Source organism: Rhea pennata, chromosome 6 (genome assembly GCF_028389875.1).
Source record: "Rhea pennata isolate bPtePen1 chromosome 6, bPtePen1.pri, whole genome shotgun sequence".
Taxonomy (NCBI): domain Eukaryota; kingdom Metazoa; phylum Chordata; class Aves; order Rheiformes; family Rheidae; genus Rhea; species Rhea pennata.
In genome coordinates this window covers 2,888,507-2,913,251 of record NC_084668.1, presented here as the reverse complement: position 1 = coordinate 2,913,251, position 24,745 = coordinate 2,888,507, and the positions used below count along the sequence as shown (strand labels likewise).

General features: G+C 42.1%; 1 protein-coding gene across 1 annotated transcript in view; it reads left to right on the top strand.

The window, feature by feature from the left end:
* Positions 1-975: 975 nt before the first annotated feature.
* The window catches only part of KIF5C (kinesin family member 5C), a 92,174-nt gene continuing 68,404 nt past the window's right edge, over positions 976-24,745 (top strand). Inside the window, exon 1 of the mRNA XM_062578456.1 lies at positions 976-1,101. Coding sequence (XP_062434440.1) covers positions 976-1,101 — 126 coding nt within the window. The remainder of the gene's footprint in view (positions 1,102-24,745) is intronic.

The following is a 24,745-nucleotide window of genomic DNA, read 5'->3' as shown; positions in this document are numbered from 1 at the left end:
GGGGTAGACGTTGAGGGAGGCACAGCCGTTAGGGACAGCCGTTGAAGGAGGGGTAGCCGTTGGGGTAGCCGTTGAAGGAGGGGGAGCCGTTGGGGTAGCCGTTGAAGGAGGGGGAGCCGTTGGGGTAGCCGTTGAGGGAGGGGGAACCGTTGGGAGTAGCCGTTGGGGGTAGCCGTTGAGGGAGGCACAGCCGTTAGGGACAGCCGTTGAAGGAGGGGTAGCCGTTGGGGGTAGCCGTTGAAGGAGGGGGAGCCGTTGGGGTAGCCGTTGAAGGAGGGGGAGCCGTTGGGAGTAGCCGTTGAGGGAGGGGGAACCGTTGGGAGTAGCCGTTGGGGGTAGCCGTTGAGGGAGGCACAGCCGTTAGGGACAGCCGTTGAGGGAGGGGGAGCCGTTGGGGTAGCCGTTGAAGGAGGGGGAGCCGTTGGGAGTAGCCGTTGAGGGAGGGGGAACCGTTGGGAGTAGCCGTTGGGGGTAGCCGTTGAGGGAGGCACAGCCGTTAGGGACAGCCGTTGAGGGAGGGGGAGCCGTTGAGAGAGGCACAGCCGTTGGGGGTAGCCGTTGGGGGAGGCGCCGTTGCGGCGCGCGGCGTTCCCGCCCGCCACCTGCCGCGCGGACTACGCCCCCCAGCAGGCCGCGCGCGCGGGGCGGGGCTGGCGTACTGCGGTGCAGCCACAAAGCCCGGGGGTGCGGGAGCGGCGGCCGGCGCTGGGCGGGCATGGCAGCGCCGCGGCTCTGAGCGCTGCGGGGCGAGGGCTCCGAGCCGCCTTCCCCTGGCGGCGAGTGGCGATGGTCGCTGCGCGGGGGGCTGAGGTGCGCTGCCGCCGCCACCACTGCCGTGCGTGAGCCGGTGCCGCCGCCCGCCCGCATGCCCCGCTAGCGGCAGGGAGGCCACCTGCAGCGCCCGCCTCGCAGAGGGCTCGGTGCGGCAGCCGCTTGCCGCAGCTCCCCGCGAAGCAGCCGCCCGCCGCCGCCGCCATGGCGGATCCCGCCGAGTGCAGCATCAAGGTGATGTGCCGGTTCCGGCCCCTCAACGAAGCCGAGATCCTTCGCGGGGACAAATTCATCCCCAAGTTCAAAGGCGAGGAGACGGTGGTCATCGGGGTAAGCGCACCTCCCCCGCGCGGAGCGGCGAGCGGGCGCCCTGCCGGGCCGCTCGCCGCGGGGCTCCTTCACCCTGAGCCCGGCCGCGGAGGGGGGCGGCTGGCGGGGCGCTGGGGCGGGGGGCGCCGCGGGGCCGCTGATGTCATCCGGGCGACTGGGCATGCTCGCCGCCCGCGCAGCGCTCCGCGGCGGCTGGGGCAGGGGGCTCGCTGCGCGGCCGCGGCCCGCTGCGGAGGGTGCCCCCCTCCCGCCGCTTCCCGCTGCGGCGGGGAAACCCGCCCGGGCGCCGCTGCCCTCGGCCCGGCCGTGCACACAAAGAGGAGGCAGCTGTTACCCCCCCCCCCCCCGCCCCGTTTTGCAGCTTCCCCGCTGCAAATGATTTCGGGGGCTGCGGCTGCGGAGCGTGGCTTCGCTGGGCTGCGGGGGTGGCGCGGCGCCGCTGGTGTGCGGCGGGCCGCCCCGGCCGGCGTGCTCGGTACCTGCGCTCGCCCGCTGCCGTGGAGGGAGCGGACCGCCGTCAGAGCGAGGGCCGAGCGCCTGTCCCTGCGGGAAGAGACCCGCGCGTGGTGCAGTGTTTTAATTTTTTTTTTAAAAAAATAAACATCAACTCATTACCGTGCTTCCGGAGGCAGCCTGTTCCCCAGTAGGTCAGTTTATGTTTTTTTTCTCACCACTTTATAAGGGATCGACTACTTGTAATACAGTAAAAGCTTTAAAATCAACAAATCGGGTCCCTTGCTGGTTTGGGATGCGGCTCCGTGGCCGGCTGGTTAATATGGCGCAGCGTGCTTGTCAGGACTGCATGGCTGTTCCTGGAGCTGGAGCTTCCCCAGACTGCCCTCAGCAGAGTCTGCTTTGGAACCAAAAGGCCTTGGAGGGTCTAGATGTACAATACTGGACATGTTAAGGTCATGTCAGCTTGTTGTCTAACTAGTAGTGTCCTCAGTGCTTTGTTTTATATATGCCTAATTTGGTTAAACTAATAATACGACCATTATTGTACTATAATAAAGAGCCCTTAAAACTAGTAATATTAAAAATGTGCTATTACTTACATGTTTTGTCAAAGTTCTTATTGAGGCTATGAGTTAGCAGAAACTTTAAGGTGCTAAATAATTATGGATAAGTGAGGAAGAAATTGAGTTAATTTTGGACATAAATGACTAATTTCTCTGTATTTTTGCTTAACTAATCTGGCTAGAAAGGAAACACTTATTTAGAGGTTATAGTTTTAACACCCACACCAATCTGTTAGAGATAAGAATCTGTTATCAGTCCCAATCAACAGTACAGGGCAATCATTTTGATCTGCAAATGTTTGGAACGATGGAGGAGGAACTGTACCATAGTCATTTGGATGCTTAAAAAGTAAATGTCAGTAAATCTCTTTCCTTAAATAAGGAAATCCTCAGATGTATGAAAAGTAGATTAAAGTGCATCAGTTGAATATCCTTTAATATCATTTTTCAGAGAAGTAGAGTTTAGAATACTCCCCCGCCCCCCATCAGTGAATGTGCAGGTAGCTTAGAATGCATTGTTGTTTGTTAAGTGTCTGTCTAGGAAAATAGTAACTGTGATGTATTGAAAAGGGTATTAGTATCTTGCAGATAGCAGATGCCTTTAGGATAAAGATTAAAAGAGAAAATAACAATTTCAATTTCTACCATGAAAGTTTAGTACGTACATTTCCCTTCTCTCTTTAGTAGTATTCTTTAAAGTATTTTTATCCTTACATATGTATTTTCAGTTTGTCAGGATCATTCTTCAGAGTTGTTATTAGTCATCTTGAAAATCTGGTCTTAAGCTTAGGGTATGCTTTTCCCTTCCGTACATAGGGCAAAGTACATGTTCTTGCTTAGATGCACATCTTGGCCATCGTAATTGGTGAAAAATATCCTCAAGCAGAGCTGTTTTGTTTTTTTTGTTTTTGTTTTTTTCCCCCTTCCAAGAAAAAACATCTGGCTAGGATTCCATAGGGATATTTGTAGCTATTTTCAGTTCTGTAAATATAAACGAAAATAAAAAAATCTTTACATACTCATTGTCATCTTTATTCACATTCGTTGGCTCATGGAGATTTGATGCAACTTGATCTACAGTAGCTGCCACTGCAGTATATTAGTGGAAAGCAGTACCGGTTGTTATTACTTCCTCATTCAGAGTTACTGCTTAGATCCAACAAATAATGTTTAGCTGGGAGAAAGAATATCCTGATTCTGATGCAAGGTACTATCTGAGTGAGCTCCCATCTAGAAAACCAGTGTTTTAGTCTCAAAAAGTTCTTATAAATATTATGTAAAACAAAACAAACATACATTTGTGTTTTATTAAAGCATTTGGAAGAAGACTGCAATGCAGCTTTATTTCAGAAAATATTGGAAAGGAAGATGTTTAAAATTCTGTTTAACATAATTTCTATTGAAAAATGAGAAAATACAGAGGAATTTTTCGTCACAAAAAAACCTGCACAGTTTAGAGGAAATGTCTTTTTTTTTTTTTTTTTTTTGAGATGTCAGGAAAAATAAATCCAAATCTACTTCCCAACAAATGAATGTGGGAGAAAATGCTTTTTCTGGACCTTATACCATCATCTCCTGTATATTTTTCTAGGCCTTAAGCAGATTTTCCAGCAAAGAAATACTAAAGGTCAAGACTTAATGATCTTAGTGTTTTGAAAATAAACAGCAAGGAAGGAGCTTAACAACTTAGGTTTGCCTCGTCTGTCCAGTTCTGGGCTCCCCAGTACAAGAGGGACATGGAGGTACTGGAGAGAGTCCAGCATAGGGCTACAAAGATGATCCGAGGGCTGGAGCATCTGCCCCATGAGGAACGGCTGCGAGAGCTGGGCCTCTTCAGCCTGGGGAAGAGCAGACTGAGGGGGGATCTGATCAATGTGTATAAGCACCTGAAGGGAGGGTGTCGGGGGACAGAGACAAGCTCTTTTCAGTTGTCCTGTGTGACAGGACAGGAGGCAGTGGGCAGAAATTGAAGCACAGGAAGTTCTGCCTGAACGTGAGGGGGAATTTCTTCACTGTGAGAGTGACAGAGCCCTGGCAGAGGTTGCCCCGAGAAGTTGTGGAGTCTCCTTCTCTGGAGATGTTCAAGGCCTGCCTGGATGCAACCCTGCACCATGCTCTAGGTGACCGTGCTTGAGCAGGGAGGTTGGACTAGATGATCTCCAGAGGTCCCTTCCAACCTTACCGATTCTATGATTCTCCAAGATATCTTTTATATTATTAATAAAGCTGCATCTCTACAAAGCTCGTGATTGCATGTTTCAGAATTCTCTGTCAGAAAAATCCTAAGGCAATACCCTAACTCCAGGTAAACACATTGGGGTTGAAATTTGACCTATAGTTTTGCATTTTAGCCTCTTCCATGAATCTCTGTGGTCAGGGCTTTGCATGTGCAGTGAAATATAGACAAACTCTGTGTTGAGCAGTAAGATTAAAATGTCTTAGCTCAGTTTTCCCTGTGGTTAAGAAGATAAAATCCAGTAAATTTTCATTCTACTTCAGTTTTAAATAAAAAGCCTTTTATAATATATCTTGTCTTTAAATGTGAATAAAAGGCAAAAATGATAAATACAGTGCTTTTTCTTTCAGTGAGCTACATAAGTCTCAGTAAACTGCAGTTTCATTTTTGTATTTGTTGGGTTTTCTGCAGCCTCAAGGTGACTCTCTAATTTATTGTTTTGGCTGACATACCTAGAAATGCATTTTCCTTGCTAGCTTACTACTTACGGTCTTGTCAGAGGGTGTGGAGCTGTTGGCTCTAATAAGCCAGTAACTGCCTCAGTTGCTTATGGTTTCTTCTTCCCGTAACCTCCCATGTCCATTTATTCCTGAGCACCTGCAAAGGATGGAGAGGCTCCCTGCCTTGTGGGATTCTGTGCGTGAGGAGACTCTTCCTGCTCAAATGTATGGGGGGACAATGCTTCCTGCCTTTCCCAATATTAAAAAATAGAGGAATTTAATTCTAAATGAGGTGTTTTTTCACCTCCTTTTTCTGGCAGATCTAGAGTGACCGCTTCCAATGTAATTTAGTAAAAGGCTTATCTGAAGACTGATTCTTCAGAGGCAAATGTTTCCTGTTTAGAAGAAGAGCATCTAAAACTAATCTTTCTAGCCAGCTCAGAAGCCTAAGTATAATATTATCAGGAAGAGGATAAAAGGATTTTTCATTTTGGTTGTCATTTGCTTTTTGAACTGTAACGTGAGGGCACATTTGAAGCAGAGCTTTGCCTGAACTTCTGAACGCTGAGCTTGCTGAGCAGTGCAGTTCTCTGCCTGCCTGACACCGAATACACAGTGGAGCAGAGAAGAATGATTCTAACAACACGCGTTCTTGCTGACTGCATTGGTAGGCTTTACAATAATTTTTCCAGTGCTCTCAGCAGAGGTTTGCCTGGGAAAACCGGCAGAAAACTACAGGGTAAATGTGAATGTCTTTACAGGAGCTTGTTTTACTCTCATAGTTCTTCTTGGTTTTTTTTTGTTTTGCTTTAAAAAAAAAAAAACACAGCTGTTTCGTCCCTGAAACATTATACATACCTAGTTTATTGTGCTTAAAGTCCTTTGATGCTCTGGTGCTGTTAGGTGGTTGATGCTGTTTTGCAAGGTCATATTGCATGAAGTCAAATAAAGCAAAAATTGAGAGTCTCCTTTGCAGGGGGTGGGGTAGAACCTGAGCAGTGCTGGGTTTCTTTGTTGGTTTGTTTTTGTCATCTAGCCTTTGTGGCAGACAGTATAGATACTATTTGGTGAATTGTCTTCTGGAGGAATTCTCATTTATTTCCATCCCTGGCATATGAATGTGTTTTATTTGATCTATCCCGGTAAAGTCAACAGTTCATACTATTGTAAAAGAGTCATATTCTTAATTTGCTGTTGGACAGAGATCTCTGTAGCCTGATATGCAGTTGTCACTTGTGTTCAGAGATCTTGAGTTGCTATAAGAGAGACCTACCAAAAAATGTAAGTTATGGGTGAATGACTGATAATTTTAAGAGTATAAAAATTCCACCCTATGCTTTAATAATGGTAAGCTGCGTATTTTTTTCTGTGGGGTGTGGCACACTGTGCTTCCAGCAAAAGCTATACATCTATCTCAAAACACACTACTTAGGTATGCTGGAGTTTCTTCATGATGTAGTCTAGAAATACGTTTTTGTAAAATGACTTTCTGATACCAGTTTGATGTAGGATATGAAGTGGAGATATGACTTCTGTTAGGAAAGCTGGCTTTATTTTACAATTGGAAAAAAAATCTTTTCCCCTTTCTAAATAGCATAAATAGTCTTGATGTAAGAATTCAGTTGATATACAGCATGTCATTTTCTTAGTGGAAGACTTTTTCTGGGAGCTTAATGCTATCTTTGTCACCAAGCACTTTTGATATGTTTTCTGGCTCTGCTTAATTTTTCTATTCTAACAAAGATTAGGTGTGTTTTGTATAAAAGTCTTCTTTGAAGGACTGTTGTGAGATTAGATAAGCATGACTTCTGTATGGAACTGATGACCTCCAAAGACATCAAAATCTGACAGGTACCTGTGTGGGAGTCTTATCTTTCCAAAGTGTTAGGAAAATTTTATGACATGGGAAGGCTACCATGCTCTGACAAAAGCTGGAAACCCTTTTTACCTGCTGTGCTTTCGTGCTTTGTAGGTAAGACAAACCATGATGTGCTGTGCTCATTCCCTTGTGACATTGGACTAAGTTGCTTTTGGGTTAGACTATTTCCAGAGAAGCAGCAGCTCAAGACTGACAGATCTGGCACTTGCTTTTTTTTGTGATTTCTCTCAGTAGTTTAAGCCACTAGGTAGCTCAGGAAGAACAAGAAACTCAGCTTACAGTGCGTTATATATGGTGCATTGTTGTTTATTTGAGTACCAAATACAACAAATGCAGGATTGTTCCACAGAATTAGGATGGCTTTTCTATACCTTGCTGAACAAACTATGTGGTAGCCATCCAGGGAATTGCTCATGTTTTTAGTTTCTAAAGTAGTAATTGTTTTTCCTAAGGCATACTGCTGTGCTTCATACTTATTTTCAGGAGCTTGTTTAGAAGATTAAAATTGTGGGAGAGACAGGATGACTGACTGAGTAGTTCTTTTGTTCTGTTCTTGTGGTGCATTGGCTAAAGTACAAAGCAGTTTGGGATCTAGTTATTAAGAAATAAAATATACTTCCATAAAGCATTGAAGCAAATGGAATGTACAATATTAATTACTTTTCTGTAATACAAATTGGTGGAGAAGATCTGTCTTGTTAAGGACTTGCAAAAGTTTCTCCAACATCTAAGTGTATCTGCCTCTCTATTGTCAGACTTTGTATCTATCCAATCCCGTAATCTAGACTGGGTCTGTATGTGATGGGGGGGGCAGCTTTTTGAGAAATTTTAATACCTCTGCAGTGATGCAGAGTTTGCATGGGGATTTGGTGCACGCAGGGCTTTAAACATTGCGTATGTTTTATTGTGTATATATTGTCTGTGCAGAGGATGACTGATCTATACTAGAATTATCTTTATCCTGCATAGCTTTAGTTTTCCCAAGTTATACAACAGGTGTTCTGGGAAGGGCTGCAGCTGATTCTGCTGCTCATGGTGATCTGCTGGTGTTGAACTAGTTTTCTAGTGTTCAGTTAATGTTCAAAAGAAAATCATTATCTTGAAAAAACATGGCATGGCACCTTCTTTCTATATTTCAGCATGGATAGTTACTTTTGAATGAGTAGAGTGTTTTGGGGGCTTTTTGTCTGTTTCTCTGAAAGTTCCTCTGCTGTTTCCCTTTTGGAAAGGATATTCTTTCAAGCCTATTTTGAAGTGCTGAACTTGAGGGAAAATAAGTAAATGTACACTTTTTGATGAAGCTCTACTTGTATGTGTTTTTCTGCAAATGAAGTGAGCTGCAATTGCGTATGAAGGAATATGGTGTGAAAGTGGCATCTGTTTATTTTTGGTGGTCCTAGAAAGATGATTATTCAGCATATAAAGTTCGTTATTTTCACCAAAGCAATATCCCTTTTGTGTTTCCTCAGGGCCTTGAAGACTTTTTGCATCTTTTCCCAATCCCATTGAGATGTCTTTCTCCAAAAGTATCTTCATTCGGCATCCCTATGGTTATGTCAAAAATATGGATTTGTAATTAAATCTTTGAAACTTAGTGTGGATAATCTATTTCAACAGGGTAGGCTTTAAGACAATTGGGAAATGAATCTCAAACGGCTGTCTCAATGGTGTCCTTATCTTCCTATTTCCTACAAAATTCCTTTCTCTTGAACCAGAAGACGCTGGATTTATTCAGCATCTTTACTTACTTGCCTTCTTCTAGTTTGTTGTGGTCTGTTTTCTTATCCTTTGAAGCTGTTAGTCATTTATGTTTGGATTCATTTCTGGAAATGCCAGTTCAGTCTGGTACAATCAGATATATAAGTATTTGGGGAAGTCTGGGAATGCTTCCCCCCCGCAACCCCTGTGTAGTTTGAGATAACTTCTTATGAAGCTTCCTGCCCTAAGCAAAGGCTTAATTTGCAGAAAAAGAAGCTGTCGGGAATTATGTGTACTCATCTCTTCACGTGTTGTTTCCTTAATATTTCTATTTTCTTTCAAATTGACTGGTTCTTTAATACCTCATGTGTCTCCAGACACCAACATACCTTCCCAGCTCTGTAAGAGACACAACAGTCACTCCTAGAACAGCAAGATGTACTCATAATCCTATACCTGTAGATTATACTACTATATTGTCTTAAAGGTAGGGGCTTTTCCCCTCCATTGAGGGCAATATTAAATGAAAGCTGAGTATTTTATGTCATCAACATTTGTCACTTCTCTTGTTTGAAAACCTGAGTGTGTATAAACTGAGCTCTGTACTTTCACTGGTAATAGAGAAAAGGTGAATTTGATGTTCGTTGGAGAGGAAGTAATAGTACAGAAGAAACAAATGAGTTGAGCTGTCTGTTTGCTGCTTTGGGAAGAAGTATATATAATCCAAAATGGCATCTATTAGCTTTCTGTGTCTTGGAACATTATGGTTGCTGATGCTTTTTTTATTTCATTAAATTCTGGCTGCTTTAGTTGAATACAAAAGTGCATTTGGCATTTCACATTCATGTTTTCATCAAAATTTCTTTTCTATGTAAGAGTATTTATTTAGTTTAACAAAAAAGTCTTGTGCATAGGATTCCTCATGTCCATTTTCGCTAGCTTTCTGAGGTTGAAACGTTGTGTCTTAATGTAGCCAAATGCAACCAAACACAATTATCTACTGAATACTTTTAGACTCTTTGCTTTCCCTCTTTCCTTTACTTCTATGTTGCTGCAGCCTTTTAAAACTCAGATGTCATGCCAAAGTAGCACTCATCCTAAAAATATAATTAGCAAGCCACTCAGATTGAAAAGCAAGTGTGGAAATGAGTCTTGGTTCAGGGTCTGCTCTGATTTTTATCTGTTGCTGAGAACCAGGATGCAGCAGGGTGAAGCAGTAGATTTCTGAGTGCATTCTTTGGCAGTGGGCAGAAAACTGAAAGGACCCTGAGTGCAAGTCATTTGAGACAGTAGCCTGGATGACTATACACTGCGTGTATAGAAGCTAGAGTTGCTCAGTCATTACTCGACACATGACTTGACGGCAGTGTTGCCAGTGTGTGTGGCACATGCTTTTGCTCCCACAGTTCCACTGAAAAGTATGAATTGGATATTGGTACTTTTCCATGGGAAGGTTTTGTGAACTGGGAAAATGTCTTTCTCCAAACTTGCTGGGTTGGGAGTCTGTGTGTGTGTGTGTGTGTGTGAAAACTCCGTGTTTAAACAAACACAACGCTTATCTCAAAACATCCAAAATGGGTTCCTTCAGCAATCTAAAGATGTGGAGTCAGAGGGATTATGGCATTACTCTGATAGATTCTACTTTTATTCATCTACTGGAAACAGCTAGATCGCTCCTAAATATTTATGGCTTTTTCTACCCTTCTCAAAAGGCTTCCTGTAACGAAAACAAGTTCGCTTTATCTAAAATAATGCAGCATTTAGTAGAGGCAGCTTTGGATCTTGACTTTCTCTGGGATGTTCTGGGAATGCATGTGACTGTTATTAGATTCCCCTTATAATGTCGATAATTGGTCCCATGACAACCTCCAAAAATGCGTAGACCCTAATTGAAAACGAGAATGTTGGAAATTCTTCCGCCTTGAGAATTAAGTATTCAAAGATAAGACTTTAAATATTTAATAGTAATCCTCTTCAATGTCTTCGCAGGAAGTGACTTGTTTTTTCAGAGCTTCACTCAGCTAAATGAAATCTTAGTCCACTACCTGGTTATAAAGATGGATAGAAGAGGCAGTTGGTTCATGTGAGAGACCATCTCTGGGTCAGAGAGTAGTAGGCCTCTTGGAAGAACTGGATCTTTTGAAGATATTCTTTAAACACTTCTGTTGCATGAGAAAGATGTGATATTGAAAAACACATCATCTTATTGTAAGTCTTTGGGCCATTTGATAAGTAACTTGGGCTGTATTCCTGAACAAATATTCTTGCATTTATCTTAAATGTTTATAGTTACTCACAGTGGTTGCTGTGACACAGTCTCTTCTATTTAATTGATCTTGCAGCATCCAATGAAGTAAAGAAGACCTGTTACCCTTGTTTTAGGGGCTGCAGATTGACTTTTAAAGTCACACTGGGAATCTGTGGAGAAGCTGTATCTCTTATACACAAGTAACGCTCTTAACTGCTAAATTATTCTTTCAGTTAGTGAAGAATGTGCAAGAGGCCATTATCTGAATTGAGATAACTGGGTTAGTGAGTATTTTTAGCAAAGCTGTTAACAGAACTCTGATTTTTCTGCATTTGTAATCTGTTTTCTTGACGATGTAGTTCTCATGAATTGCTTGTATCTCTGTATTTAGGCCAGTGGTGAGATGTGGGTAATAATGCTCATACAACTTAATAAAGAGCTTTGAGATTTTACATTGTTCACTTATTTGTTTAGAGCAAATCATTATTACTAATGAAAGTTGTGTGGGTGTTGGTTGCTTTTTGAATAAAATGCTCTGTAATACAAGTAGTTGAACACCTGTACTTGCCAGCACTACAGCCTATTGAGGGAAGCAGAGAATACAGCTGGAAGATCTGTAGATCTTGGAAGACTGGAACTAGCTCAGAACGCATGGTGATGTTCCAGCCAAAGGTGCTTGTGGCTAATTCAGCTGGAATGGTGCCTTGTTTGCTGCATACCTGATAAGATTTGTTGATGGCTTGATCAATGCTATGTGCCCTTCTTAAATACAATGACTTCTATAACACTCTGAAGCCACTTTACTTCCAGATTTTACTGCTGGTGCTTTTAGTAGCTGACCTGTTCCACTTGCACTGTAAACCCAGTTGTCTGCACCCATACCATCTCTTTGCTCTCTGCTGACAGCAGTCAATTCCTTGTTAACACCCCAACACTGACTTTACCACCATGCAAATCATGCAAGGTGCCACTACTAAAGATTGACCTGTTGGTCTCAAAATATTATCCCCTTTTTGTATCCACCCTCTACTTTGCACTTGTTTTCTATTAATTTTATAAATTTACTTTTATTCTCAGATTACCTCATGTCTATGTGCATTTTCATTTTCCTACTGCTTTCTGGGTCAGCTATAAATACCCAGTAGAAAATTCTACTGTCATTTGATAAACACATTTGCTTGATTATTTTTCACTGATGGTATCTTTTAAAATTTAACTCCAAAAAGAAAGTAGCTAAATCATATAAATAAAAATCTTAGAATTAATCTTGCTATCCTGAAAGACATGTTTTATATTAGACAAAAATATTTGCTTATATTGGTAATACAGGGTTTATTCTATCCATTACTTTATGTGCAGCCTGGAATTTGTAAGTATTATAGAATAGCCTTAGCCATAAACTTCAAATGAAACTCTTGCCAGCATGAACAGTTAATCATGCCGCATTTCCCTGTTGAGGAGTTCTGAGCACTATGCAGGAATTGCATCCCTGCTTTCCTGCAGAGGGACAGGTAGGACTCCTCTACGAAGAACTGAAGGAAAACAAACCACAGAAGATTTTTATGCAGAGCATTCTTTTTTTAAGCCAATGTCAGAACTAGGAGTAAGAATGAGAAATAGAAAGCACTGGTCTACAGTTCCCACCTCCTTGCTTTGGGCTAGAGTGATGCCCGTGCTGCCTTCCGTGCCTTCGTTGCTGCATGCCCCCGTAACGGGGGTGATCCTGGTGCAGCCCTGTCTGCAGGTGCGTAGCTTCCTCTCCAGCTCACCCGGAATGGCATGTATGAACATCCAAGGCTCCTGCGAAACTGCTTCCCTTTGAAAAAATGCCAAGATGAGTCATTGCAGTCTCCATCCTATCATCTAAATTTTTTGAAGGCTACTTATCTGAAATGGTTACGAATATATCTAAATGCAGCAAATTCAGAGCTGGCTACCTCATTTGCTGCAGTGAAAAGTGCTGTGTTCGGTAGACCTCCAAGCAGTTAATCATCATGATGGAAGGATAGAAGCTACCTGATGGAGAAACCTGTTTCCTGTGTGTGTGCAGTGGGCTGGGCTTTTGTTGTTGTTTTGGCCTTGTTTTTGTTTGGAAGGCTGGTGAGGTCCAGAACTAACAGAATGTGGTTGTTTTCTAGCAGCAGACTGAACCATTACCCTCGTTCTGTATTCACTTTCCTCAGAATTGATGAACAGCCCTATTGTTTGAGATAGGCTTTTTTAATATTAAGTGAGCTCTCACTTTCTTTTATGGTGTGTATGTGTTCTATTTCGATGAAGGCAGTGCTATGCACATGCAGAATTTTAACTCAGATGAGTTCATTCTTTCAGCTTGACACAGATCTCAATCTGTTACATTTATTAAAACTTTGCATTTGGCCTTTTTATATTCAAATGTTGTAGTGGAACTTATAAGAGGTCAGTTGTTTGGTCACATGTTTATACAAAGGAAATTCTTCTCCCCTTCCCCTTAACTGTTACTGGATTTGGTGGTTTAAATTTTAGGGTTTTCTGTACAGGGTTTTTTTCCTTAACTAGATAATATTGTAGTATCTGTGGTAGTTACTAAACTCCCCTTCAGTTTCATTGCGAGAAATTCATTTAGAATACAGCTCTTAAAAAGCTGAAGACTCAGAAGATGAAACAGCTAGTTGTGTGTCTGTAGTCTTGCTAATGTACTTTGCAATTAAGAGTAAGTATTCTTGACTTGGAGAGAGGTGGCTCCTGTCTCTAGGATTGAACTCCTCTGTTGATCTGTCCCTCTTTTCTAAAGAGTTGTCAGTAACTATATATAAATGTATGCTGCTTGCATGCCGTACGCGTGCTCCGGCGGGGCGAATGAGGTAGCCCCTCTGCTCCTCAGACACCTGAGCAACAGCAGGAGTTCCTGCTAACGGCCGTGTGCAAGGAGCAGTGGCAGCACTGCTGCCCAGCTGATTGTCTCTGAAACATCGTGTGTGTGTTTTTGTTTGTTCTTTTTTCTTCCAGGATTAGGTAAGTAGAGAACTGCTAATAAAAATACCTTGTTTGCTCTGGATGCATGCAGTAAGCAATGTTCAGCCTCTCTAGATAAGCAACTGTGAAGGGAAAGCAGGCTGCACATTTTGTTTACTTCTGCTTGAGAGAAATAGAAATCCGAATCATGATTATATAACAGGTAGATGCTGTGTTTGTGTGATTAATATATGATAGATCTTGGCCCTTTTTTAATCTATTTCTTCACCCACTATGGCAAATAAGCAGGAATGCTTTTACTTGCTTTGGAAAGTGTTTAACATGCTCTCTTTTTGTGTCTCGTGACCACTATAGAGAGCAGTGTGGCAGACCAGAGCGTACCAAAATGAGGAAGTAATACATCAGCCTTACTAAATCTGATGATAGAATTACTGCTAGATAATTATAGCCAGACTCGCCTGTGTGTTGACAGTTTAGTGGAAAGAGGGGCCAGCACGCTGATCTCATTGCTGTTCTTGAAGAAGAAATGATGTAAGCTCTATGCATTTTTATCTGCAGTGAAGTCACAGGAAGGGATTATGAATCAAAAATCCATTTCTGCACTTAAAAGAACAAAAATTACTAAAGGAGATCCAAGCACTGTATTTCAAAACGAAATTCCACAGCTCTTTGTTCTTACAAGGTTCATAGGAAGGTATTTGTGTATCTTTTTTTCCAACTAATTCAGTAGTAGTAATAAAAATGTGAGATCAGTAGTACCATTTTTATTCATGTTGTTTGTGTAACTGCTTGAATTGCAGTTTGTATAGTAACTTAATCAGAGCCCCTTTGTCAGCTGTCCAGGAGAGTGCAATTTGTCACTGCAGGTTTCTTAGTATGGGACAGGTTGGCATAGACATTCTCTCTGTACTGAATGCAAAGCCATTTGGAGTCAGTGCCAATTGAATTTTGAATGAAAGCTCAGCAACTCTGGATTTCCTGACCATTGCTTTAAGTTAATGCATTACTGGTAAATCATCAGAATTGTGAAAAACAGGTTCTTAAGCGGTCCATTTTCCTAATGGTAATTGATGCAAAATTATGCAGGAGGAGGTACTTCTCATTTGTAAGGGTTTCAGTATTTTTGTGAGTATGGTATTTATCTCTATACTTATTTCATTACCAGCTGTAATTTTTATGAGCTGAAGGTACATGCAAAAATGCCTCTTCTGGGATAGAATTGCTCGATACTACCAAACAAGGCATGGCAGTATTGTGACTGTGGGGCCACAAAAGCATTGCGATTTACAAGTAACATTGGGATGTCTGCTTAACAGTTTCATACTTAAGCTTCCCTAGCACCCAGTATGTCGGAGATGAAGTTTTTTATTTTTCTTATTAAAAGCTGTGACCCAAAATGTTGGGTCCTGAGAGAGTCTGGATGGTTGTCACCCAAATTATGAGACTTGGACGTACTAATTAAAATTGGGGATTCTTTTTTATTTCTCCAAATAATAACAGAAGATATATCAGGAAACTAGTTTATCAGGGTGTGAGGAATTTGATTCCCCTTTCTACAGAGGGCACGTATCGCAAGGACTCACGCTCTTGTAGATTAGAACTGAAGCTCTACGTGACCTGGTTTGTGCTTGGTAAGTGCTGAGAGTGCCTCGTTCCTCCTGACAAGGATGCTCCTTTCTCTGCCCTCCACCCCTGCTTAGAGAGAAAGGCTCTCTTAAATAGGGTGAAATGACGGGAGGAGAGGAAACTGGCCAAAATGAGAACAGAATCAGAAGAAATGATGACAAATCCAATAAAAGTATTACAGAAGTGAAGAGAGGCCAGATTTTGAAATTGGAATCAAATACCTATAGAACACTGCAGTTCCTGTGCGTTCCTTACTGGATGGTACCACTCGTTCTCCCTAGTTCTGTTTAATAAGCTTTTGGATGTGCATTTTATTTCTGAAGCAAGTACCTCGCACTAATAGTGCGTTGCCCTAAGCAGCGCTTAGTTATCCCAGGTGCCACAGAGTCAATATTACCAGAGCAGAGAGAAATGGCAGATGTACAAAAGCTAATCAAAATGGCTGCACTTGTACGGGGGGGTCTCCTGTGAACGCTGTTCTCGGTCCATGTTTGAAGAGGATTGTTGCCAGGAGCAACTCGTCTGCATCACTTGGTGACAGGGTAATTGCTCTGTCTGCCTTGACATCTGAGTTTCTGTGAAGGCCCTTTCATGCTCAGATTGTAGCTATTGGTATGGTTGTTAAGGTGCAGATCTTGGCGTTCCCAATATGCAACACAGCTGGTTCCAGCTAGCTAAGCAGTATGGTAAAGTTGATACTGGTGTAGCCATGCATCAGATCCCGCTATGGACAAAGCTAGATGAAGAACTGCACTGCTGCCCTTTCAAGTGGGCTTTCTTTTTACACTGTCATTTTCCAGTGGAAAAGATAGAGCAAAATACCTAAATAGTTGAGCTGTAATTATCCTTCATTAATCCTACTAATATGTTTTGAACATATAGCTTTTGATTACATAGCATGTAAGGATGCTGAGGCACACTAATGATAAAAATGTTTCTATTACATTACATGCTTTCAAAAGTCTGCTGAAACATTAGGTTACTGAAACTTCAAGCTCCCAGCACTACTGGAATTTAGTATCTCAATTTGTAGACTGAGCGAGCCCATGGGTTTTTGTTAATGGTTTCCGCAGTGAATCAGTGATGTGATCAGCTACCAATATATGAAGGAGTAAGACTTACTTCCTGGTCTCTGGGAGTATAGTTATTCCACGGGGCAAGTATTTTCTCTCTCTACTTTCTTCAATCCTGCTGGCTTTTGACCACTTGAGACTTCTCAGTTCTGTAAGGGCAGAGGAAAATAATCAACATGCACCAATTTTCACTACTGGTCTGTAGTTTGCTGTTTGTAATTACATGGTGAAAAGAATTCTACCCTGCTTAGTGGCACATGCCACCAAGCTGAGAGCCTCAAACCTCACCTGTACAGGTGTGCTGTCACGCAGGTGGTGTTTTGGCTCCCCCCGGCTTAAGCTTGAAGGGAGTCGCTTTGGGTGATACAGGTGTGCTGGGACTTGCACATGCACTAACTGTTGAAGTTGGGGCTCATTTCTGTTGTGATTGCTGGAAAGCTTTGAGACTCTTGAGTAACGCCATCTTTAGAGTTCAGTCGCACAGTAAACTAGTGGCTTTGAATTAATATATAGGCCAGTTGTAAATGTGGCAGTCGTATACTTTGTGAAATGCTCTTGCCACAGAGCAAATACAGTTCAGTGCAAGTGGTGGGAATGCAAGCATCTCATTTGTTTCTCTTTGCCCGTGTATGTCCAACCTCATGGGACACTCCAGGACGAGTCTGTTCTCTAGTTCCCTTCAACCCTAATTTTTTGTGGAGCATGCTGAAAGGAAAGCTGTTGGAGGAGAGGGCATCGCTAGTCCATATAACTCACTTTGACCTCCGCTGACCTGAGCTGGATTTGAATCGACAAGTGACAGTGCTCGGTATCCCATTACTAATCTTCTAAGCTGTCTAGTTCCCCCATAAATCTGTAATTGATATCTTAAGCAAAGTGAAGATTAACACTATGCTGCCACAGTAGAATTAAGGTGTAGGAATGCCTTGAAGTAGGACTGTTCTATGTTGCACCTTTGTTTTTTCTTTAGGTAGAATTGATGGTTAGCAACTTACTTGAGATTTTTACTTCACTAAAAAAAAACTTTAATTCATATTTTGAAATATATCTCTGTTTTCTTTTTATGGCTTGTATAAATAGTATTATAAAATCCCATGGTAAGGAGAGGTGTCATTCCACTCTAACTTATTCCCATAAATCCACATTCCATGAGACAACGTTGTCTGAGCCCTGTTCCATTGAGGCTGTTAGGAGCTGCCTGAGGATATTTCTAATGTTAAATTATTTTCTGGCTACATGATTTGTTTGTTTAAAAAAATCATGTTATTTAAAAACTTATAGATAGTACTTTTAAAATGGCTTTGGAATAGAAGTTATCTTATGTGGCATTCTTATGAAATAGACAATTAATTGCACTTTCTTTACGTTCTCCGTTGCTATTAAAATTATAAAGACCTTCAGCTAGTGGAGGTCTCAGTCTTCTCGGAAAGTTACACACACTACCTTTTCCTCTATTTCCTTGTACAAAGTGAGTATTTTTCTGTCTCTTCAAACTATTGATTTATATTAGTTCTATATGCAAAAGGAGTTATACCCTATTCTTCAATTCTTCTACCCCATTGATATAACAGAGCAGTTTAGGTTTGGTGAAATGCTGGTTGAACTAGAGAAACTTTGGAAATTTGAGTCAAAAGTCTTTGTTCTGAGTGCTTCTTTACCAGATTTCTATTACTTAAGAACCTGGAAGGATGTTTATCTGAAATGCGAATGTGATAGCAGTATTGAAAGCAGTAGGTTTGAACAGGCCTGAAAAGATCTATTAGATTTCAGTATATTAAATTAAAATAATATTGATCTATTGTATATAATACAGTAATGCATGCTACTGTAAAAACGAGGGATGGAGCTGGAGAAAATTCTTGCTGCTTGCATTGGGACTGTTAAAGTAGCAGATACCTAATTCTTTGATAGGCTGTGATACACATAACAAAGCTGAGAGGTCTGCTGAACTGACAAGTAAATACATAGTTTATTATATATCTAGAATAATCATGAATTATTTTACTTGATTTTGTGAGAAAAAGATGAGGAAGGATGAAATAAACATTTATAACTTACTCTCGCTTACATTTCTTTCACAAAATTGTCTTAATTTCTGAGTCCAAAAATGGAAGCATGACATTCATTCTTGACTAAAGTTATACTGAGCACCAAAAGAAGTCAGTCGGTCTTACCATTCGTTGTTTGATAGCTTCATCTTTTCAGAGATTAATTTAAACTGCAGTGCTGTCCAAATGCCCATTTCTCTACTGTTACGTAAGTTGTTAAGTAATCAAGGCCCAAATCTACAAGCTGCTGTGTGGTGCAGAGTGCCAATGGGCTGGCAGGATATTGATAACCGTCACATTGATAGCATTCACAGAGGAAGCGGTACCGAATGATATGCAGATTATTAAGCGCTGCGGGGAGCGCAGCATCCTTATGCGTTCTGTGTCTGGCTGCAGAGCCCCCAAAGCCGGGAGCTGCTGCACAAACTGCTGTGGTGCCAAGGAGGTGAGAAGGGGGAGGAGCTGAGGAAGGCTCTGTCCCAGGACCTTTCCTCCTCCCTGCCAAAGCTCTGCAGTCAGGCCACTCTGGCCTTAGGAAAGGTCTGTGAGTCCCAGAACAGTCGGATGAGCGAGGCAGTTGCCTTCAAGTAAGGGCCCCCCTTCTCTTACAGTATGGGGGAGCTGGTGGCAGCTCTCAGCTTGTACTGCAGCTTCCAGCACAACATGACCTCCAGCAGTAACAGCGGCTCTAGGGCTCTGGCTGCAGGCCAGAACATTGCTTCTCAAGCCATTAGCCCAAACTTTGCTGCTATCTTCTAAGAATTTGTCAGCTGGGAATTTATTATGTGATGACAAGGCTAGAGACTGGGAGGTGCTTTGCACTGCAGTTTTTGTGAATAGTGTTGTGCTAGTAACATCGCATCTTGCAGTCTGAGAAATGCCGGTTAGAGCTATGGCTCGGTCTGAGCTGACTGATGACTGAGTGCGTCGGCTCCATCCCTACCTCAGGACAGTGGTGACAAGCTTCATGATATTAAATAGCAATGGGGAGCTGCAACTCTGAGAATTGCTGTTTCAGAGCAAATACACATTGTACAAAATACTCTTCAGTAATGTTTATTTGTATATTATTTAATAGTTGGCTTTGTATTGGGAGATTTTTGTAGAAAAAGAAGTTCAAGTGCTTTTTCTATGAGTGAATTTTTCAGGTCATGTGTTTAGAAATTGTTCAACAGCTTTTCTTTCATCTAAAACTTCATTTCCTAAATTGCAGATGATCATATGCTACCAACATAAAACAATACTTTCTGCAAACAGAATTTGTTATGAGGAGTTAAAGATTCGTTCCACTGAGAATGAAAGTTAAAAATGGAACTCTGACTGTGTGCCACATTCCATCCACTCTACAGAAATATTCATAAGGTGGATCAATAATTAAGCCTGCTATGCAAAAGTAATGTTGTGTTCTGTCAGATGCTATTTCATGACTCAAATTGCTCTGAAGTGCCTGTTTATATATGAGTGCTTGCTTTAATTTATTTTTCAGCTGAATTTTAGGAGCATTGCCAAGATTTAGGAGTTTCTCTTGGAGATACTTTGCGATCCTATGTAGTGTATTAAGATTATTCTGAATAAAGTTCCTTAATTTTTTTTATATACCTACCTGCAAGTCTTCTGAATTCTTGTCCACTGGGTAAATTGTTACTGTAATGTTTTTAAAGAGTGAGTTAGAAAATGGCATGGATGGCAGTAGTGTTTCCTTAGCCAGTATAACTAAATAAATAAAAAAGAGAATAACCAAATTACTGTTTAGCCAACATGCACTTATTTTCTGTTTTTAATGTTTTCAGTCTTCTCTAGAAAAAGAGTTTCAGGAGAAAGGCATAGGTCCTGTTCATTTCTTTTGCCTTATCAATGAAATAGCAAACAGCCTTGTAGTTGCATAATCCCTGTAAATGATAAAGGGGGAAAAAAAGAAAACCCTGGATTTTCTGATCCCAGGGCTAATTTGCAGGGGCAACTGTTTATCCTATTTGTGAATGGAATGTTTGATGCAGCATTCAATAAACCTAGTCTCTATGTTTTCAACTGGAATAAAGATTTTATAATTTGCAACTAAGGCTAGAGAGAAGAAATATATTTTATACTACCTTTCAAGGAAGAAACTCGGTGCTTGTATGAGGGATAGGGTCTTGACTGAAAAATTGAATTACCTCTGGTAATGTTTTGCTTTCTTCTCTTTGTAAAATTCTGTCTACCAGGCTTGTAATTATATTTTGTGTTTGTAAAACATCTACAAGAGCACTTGAGGTAGTGAAAACTAGCTTGGAAATAATTTCCCATTAATTAAGCCCCACATGTCACATGATTTCATCACTTGTATACTCATCTATTACATGTACTAGCAATGGTGTTTTGTGTGATGTGTTAAACCCAATTATAGATGATTCATTTTAACTACATCAATAGAACTCTTTGACCTGAATTAGCAGTGAGCCAGAATAATAATGACAAAGTTTCAGCATAGTCATGGTTTGCCAAGTAACTCATCTGACAAAAAATAAGCCACGTGATTTGAAATGGTTTGGCAGTTTGTTTCTGCAAGGCCCCAAAGTTTCCCTGAGGTATCAGTTGAAGATTACATGACTGGAACCTCCTTTTTACTTGGAGGGCAAGAGGATGCCTTTATTTGAACAGGTTGTGGGTAAAGGACAGCGCTTCCTTTAAGGCTCCTGTTTATCTACACAAGTGAAATTGGATTGCAAGAGATGACTGACACACATGGTTAGCACTGTGCGCTAGCCTTCGAGTGCAAGGCAGGCATAACTGGAGAGCTTGTACCAAGAGCCTGTGAGGGAGCCCGTGCAGGTGTGGTGGAGCTCTGGCTTGTGGCCGGTTGTGTTTGGTGTCAGACCATCAGGCCTTTGAATGCCCAGGTGTGTGTGGGTAGTGCAGAGGGATCTGTTTGTTCGTTGCATTTTGAAAACACAGGCAAGCCACCTCTGAGCTCTTACAGTTGCTGGAGAAGGAGGACAGGTTTGGAGCTTCTCTGGATTCGTCAGGGAAGGATTTAGCCATGCCTGTAGGGATTTACATGGAGAGACCTGACATGCTGAAAAAGATAAACTGATGTCTCTGTCTGCAAAAGCTGATTTCTGTGGTTTTTTTCCTCAACATTTTCTTAATGTCAAGGGTGTTAAGGCGAGACAGAAATCTGTTGCCCATTTCAGTGCCCTAGCTATCAGCACATACCTATGCTGACTTAGGAAGTCTTGAATTCTGTGCCGTTGCACAGCTACAAAAGGAAGATAGTGCTGTGCTTTGTACCCAAATACAGCCTATGGCCTCCTGGCTTTCTTAGGAGGTGGGAATTAAGGTTGAAGTCTCCTTACACACAGTGTCAAATCTTGAACTGCTGTCTTAACTGCTGTGCTGCCTTAAATCCTTTGTTAAATCATTTAAAAATGAGCGTGTGACCTTCTTGAGGCTTGAGCAAAATGGTGTCCCCTCCCGAGGATGCGTTGGCCTGAGATTTTGCAGGGAAGTATGAATGTGCTTCCCCTCATATCAGCAGAGCTGGTATGTTTGGGTCAGAACTGTGCTGGTCGTGTTCACAACCACCTGTTCCGTCAGAACTCGCTCACGGCTGCCCTCGCTTGAGCAGAACAAACTTGCATCTGTCTTGAGACGGGTCTGTGTGGTCGCTCTGATTCTGGGAGATGGAGTTGGGCTGTGATTCCTGATCTGAATCGAGAGTCTCCTTACAGCCTCCCAAAAGCAGATCCTGGGGGTTTCCTGCCTTTTGAGATGAGCAAGCAATTGATTCAATCCTAAATGTCTTATCCAAGATAAAGCAATTTCATGATTAGCTCCCTGTTAAGGTTCCTAATTTTTACCCTGTTCCCATAAGCACTGAATATTTTTAATTTCTGTCTATATAGTATTTAGGAGACTTTTTTTTTTTTTTGGTAATAGGAACTGTGCTTGGTTATCTTTAATTGGGACTGTACTAGCTTCAAGCATATTGCTCTGTGATGTTGTTTGTAGAAATAATAGTTTTGATGGTGCCGGGGCTTATTCTTAGAATTATCTTTTTTTTTTTTTTTTGCTTATAAAATCCTCTTTGATTCAAAGATGTTTTTTCTTAAATGCCAATTCTGTAAACTCAAATGCAAACTAGACATTAAGCTGGTGAAATAATAATTGGCAATATGTATGAGTAGCATCATTCTTTGTGACATCCAAGGGCCAGAAGAGAATTTATCTTGCTGTCAATATAACTTCAACAGGAATTGTGTGGGAGTATCTGAGCACTTATCTCAGCCATTATGCAGCAGTGGCATAAGTTAATGGAACAGACTGTCAGAGGGACTGTAGGAAGTAATCACATAGGAAGGAAGATGTGATTTATGTATGAGATAATATATTGTATATAATAAGAAAACTTGAAAAATAATGTGTGGAGAAGGTGCACAGATAAAACTGCTACTATCAGCTCATAAAATAACACTTTATTTTTAGCTGCTTATTTCCTTCCTGAACTGTAAGTTCTAATAAGGCTGAAATCTTTCCTGATTTTGGTATTTAATTCATGTTAAATTGCATTTGGAAAAAAAAAAGTGGTTGTCTTATTTCTGAAAATGACAGTAGGTAAAAATGTACCATTTAGGAACATACCGAAAAAAACAAGTTGACCTCCATACTTGCTCTCCCTGGGTCTCTGTTCTGGAACAAAAGGTTGGGCTTTGTCAGCTTTTTTTATGATGGATGTGCCTTTTGTTAATTTGTGAAAAATTAATGAGCTTATAAATGTTGAAGTGCAGGGGAACACCTCAAGCCCTGCGGTTTGGTCAGGACAAACTTCTTCTGTAGATTAAATGTATTTTAGCAGCTAAATTGCACACAGCTTTCCTTCAAGCTAGATGTATTGCCTTGGCCTAAGGTGCTGAAAAGTGACCCAGCTCCAGGTGCCCGAGAGAGCAGGACGCCTGTTCCTGCACGCCGGCTGCGAGCTCCTGCAGCACGAGTGCAGGCTGGCTCTGCAAGTGGCCCAGCTCAGACGTGGAAAGGTTGAGAGAGAACCCCGTGGGAGAGGTGCCGGAGGTGACAGATTGGGACGAGGAGCCTGGAGCCGGGATGGAGTACTCTGAGACGGAGGGGGGTGGCTGGGCTGGCTGCAGCCTTGGCTGGGCTGCAGAGAGCTGGTGAGATGGGAGAGGGCTAGATAGCTGAACTAGGGTGAGGGGGGAGGCACTGAAAGGCATTTCCCCAACATCAGAACCTCAAGCAGGTTCTTTCTGAGCGAAGGAAGGAGGAAGATGAGAAGCTTGGGGAGTGGAGGTAGCTCTTCACCTGGTGGGAGGAGCATTTGGGGCAGGGGACTGATGGTAGTAGAACAAAAGTCATGTGAACTCTTAAACTGAGAATAGACCACGAAGGATCCGTGTTCACTCATTGTACTCTCCTCTGTGCACTGGAACAGGAGCGCTGAGTTGTCTCTGTCCAAAATCAGTGAGGAGATTGCACACACGTGCGCACACACGTACTGGCTGGGTAGTGAAGCTCTGTCTTGTTTTATGCAGTTGGTGGTAACGGCTTCATGATCCTTCATATTTATTTTCTTTAGATATTGATTGGTGTTCCAGTCTCTTATGTTTTTGCTTATCTGCTGATGCTCAGCTTTCCAGGAAAAAAAAAAATCCAGGAGAAGAAATCTGACTTGTGCAGCACTTCGAATTGCGGCTTTACAGTTGCAGCTTTTCAGTTTGATGGATAAATAACAGCCGCAGCTAGTGCCTTTGTCAGCTGCATGCAGCACAATTATGATGGATTGTTTTTTAAGATTCTTTGACGTTATAGTTGTTGAGAGCTCAGTGGAAGAGCTGGATTGATTGCACTGGAACAGAGTTTGCCTGGAGTGCTGTTTGCCGTGGTACAATGATGCACTGGCATCGCTCTCTACCAGCCTCTCCTATTGCTTAGCTGATATGCCTCAACTCAGGCATGAAGGAAGTGCACTGGGTAAGTGGATAGCTGAGGTTGTGTGTCCATTTGTTCTTTAGCCTCTTTGATTAGGGCTTCTTATCTATTATTTGGAATAAGTGAAACAGGGGTAAGTAGGTAAATGTCCTTTGGAGGAATTATTCCAGAATAATTATGGCAGGGCTGGGGAACCTTTCTAAGCCTGTGTACTAAAAGCCTTGTATAGCTGAGGGCTGCAGAACGTGCATTCGCTGCGGAGCGACAGAATTTGGGGTAGGCGCCGTGTGGCATTCTTCAACGGCCCCGCTGCTCTCCTGGGGAGCAAGGCTGCAGTGGGTCTCGGGTAGCAACGCTGGCCTTGCCCTCTGCAGCCTCTTTGGCTGGCATCTCACCAAGTGCTCGCCCCATGCCAGCAGGAGACCACACGTAACTGTTACCTCAAATTATTTTCTAAATGGTTTAAGTTGTTTTCTTATCCTTGATCTGAAATACTTAGAATC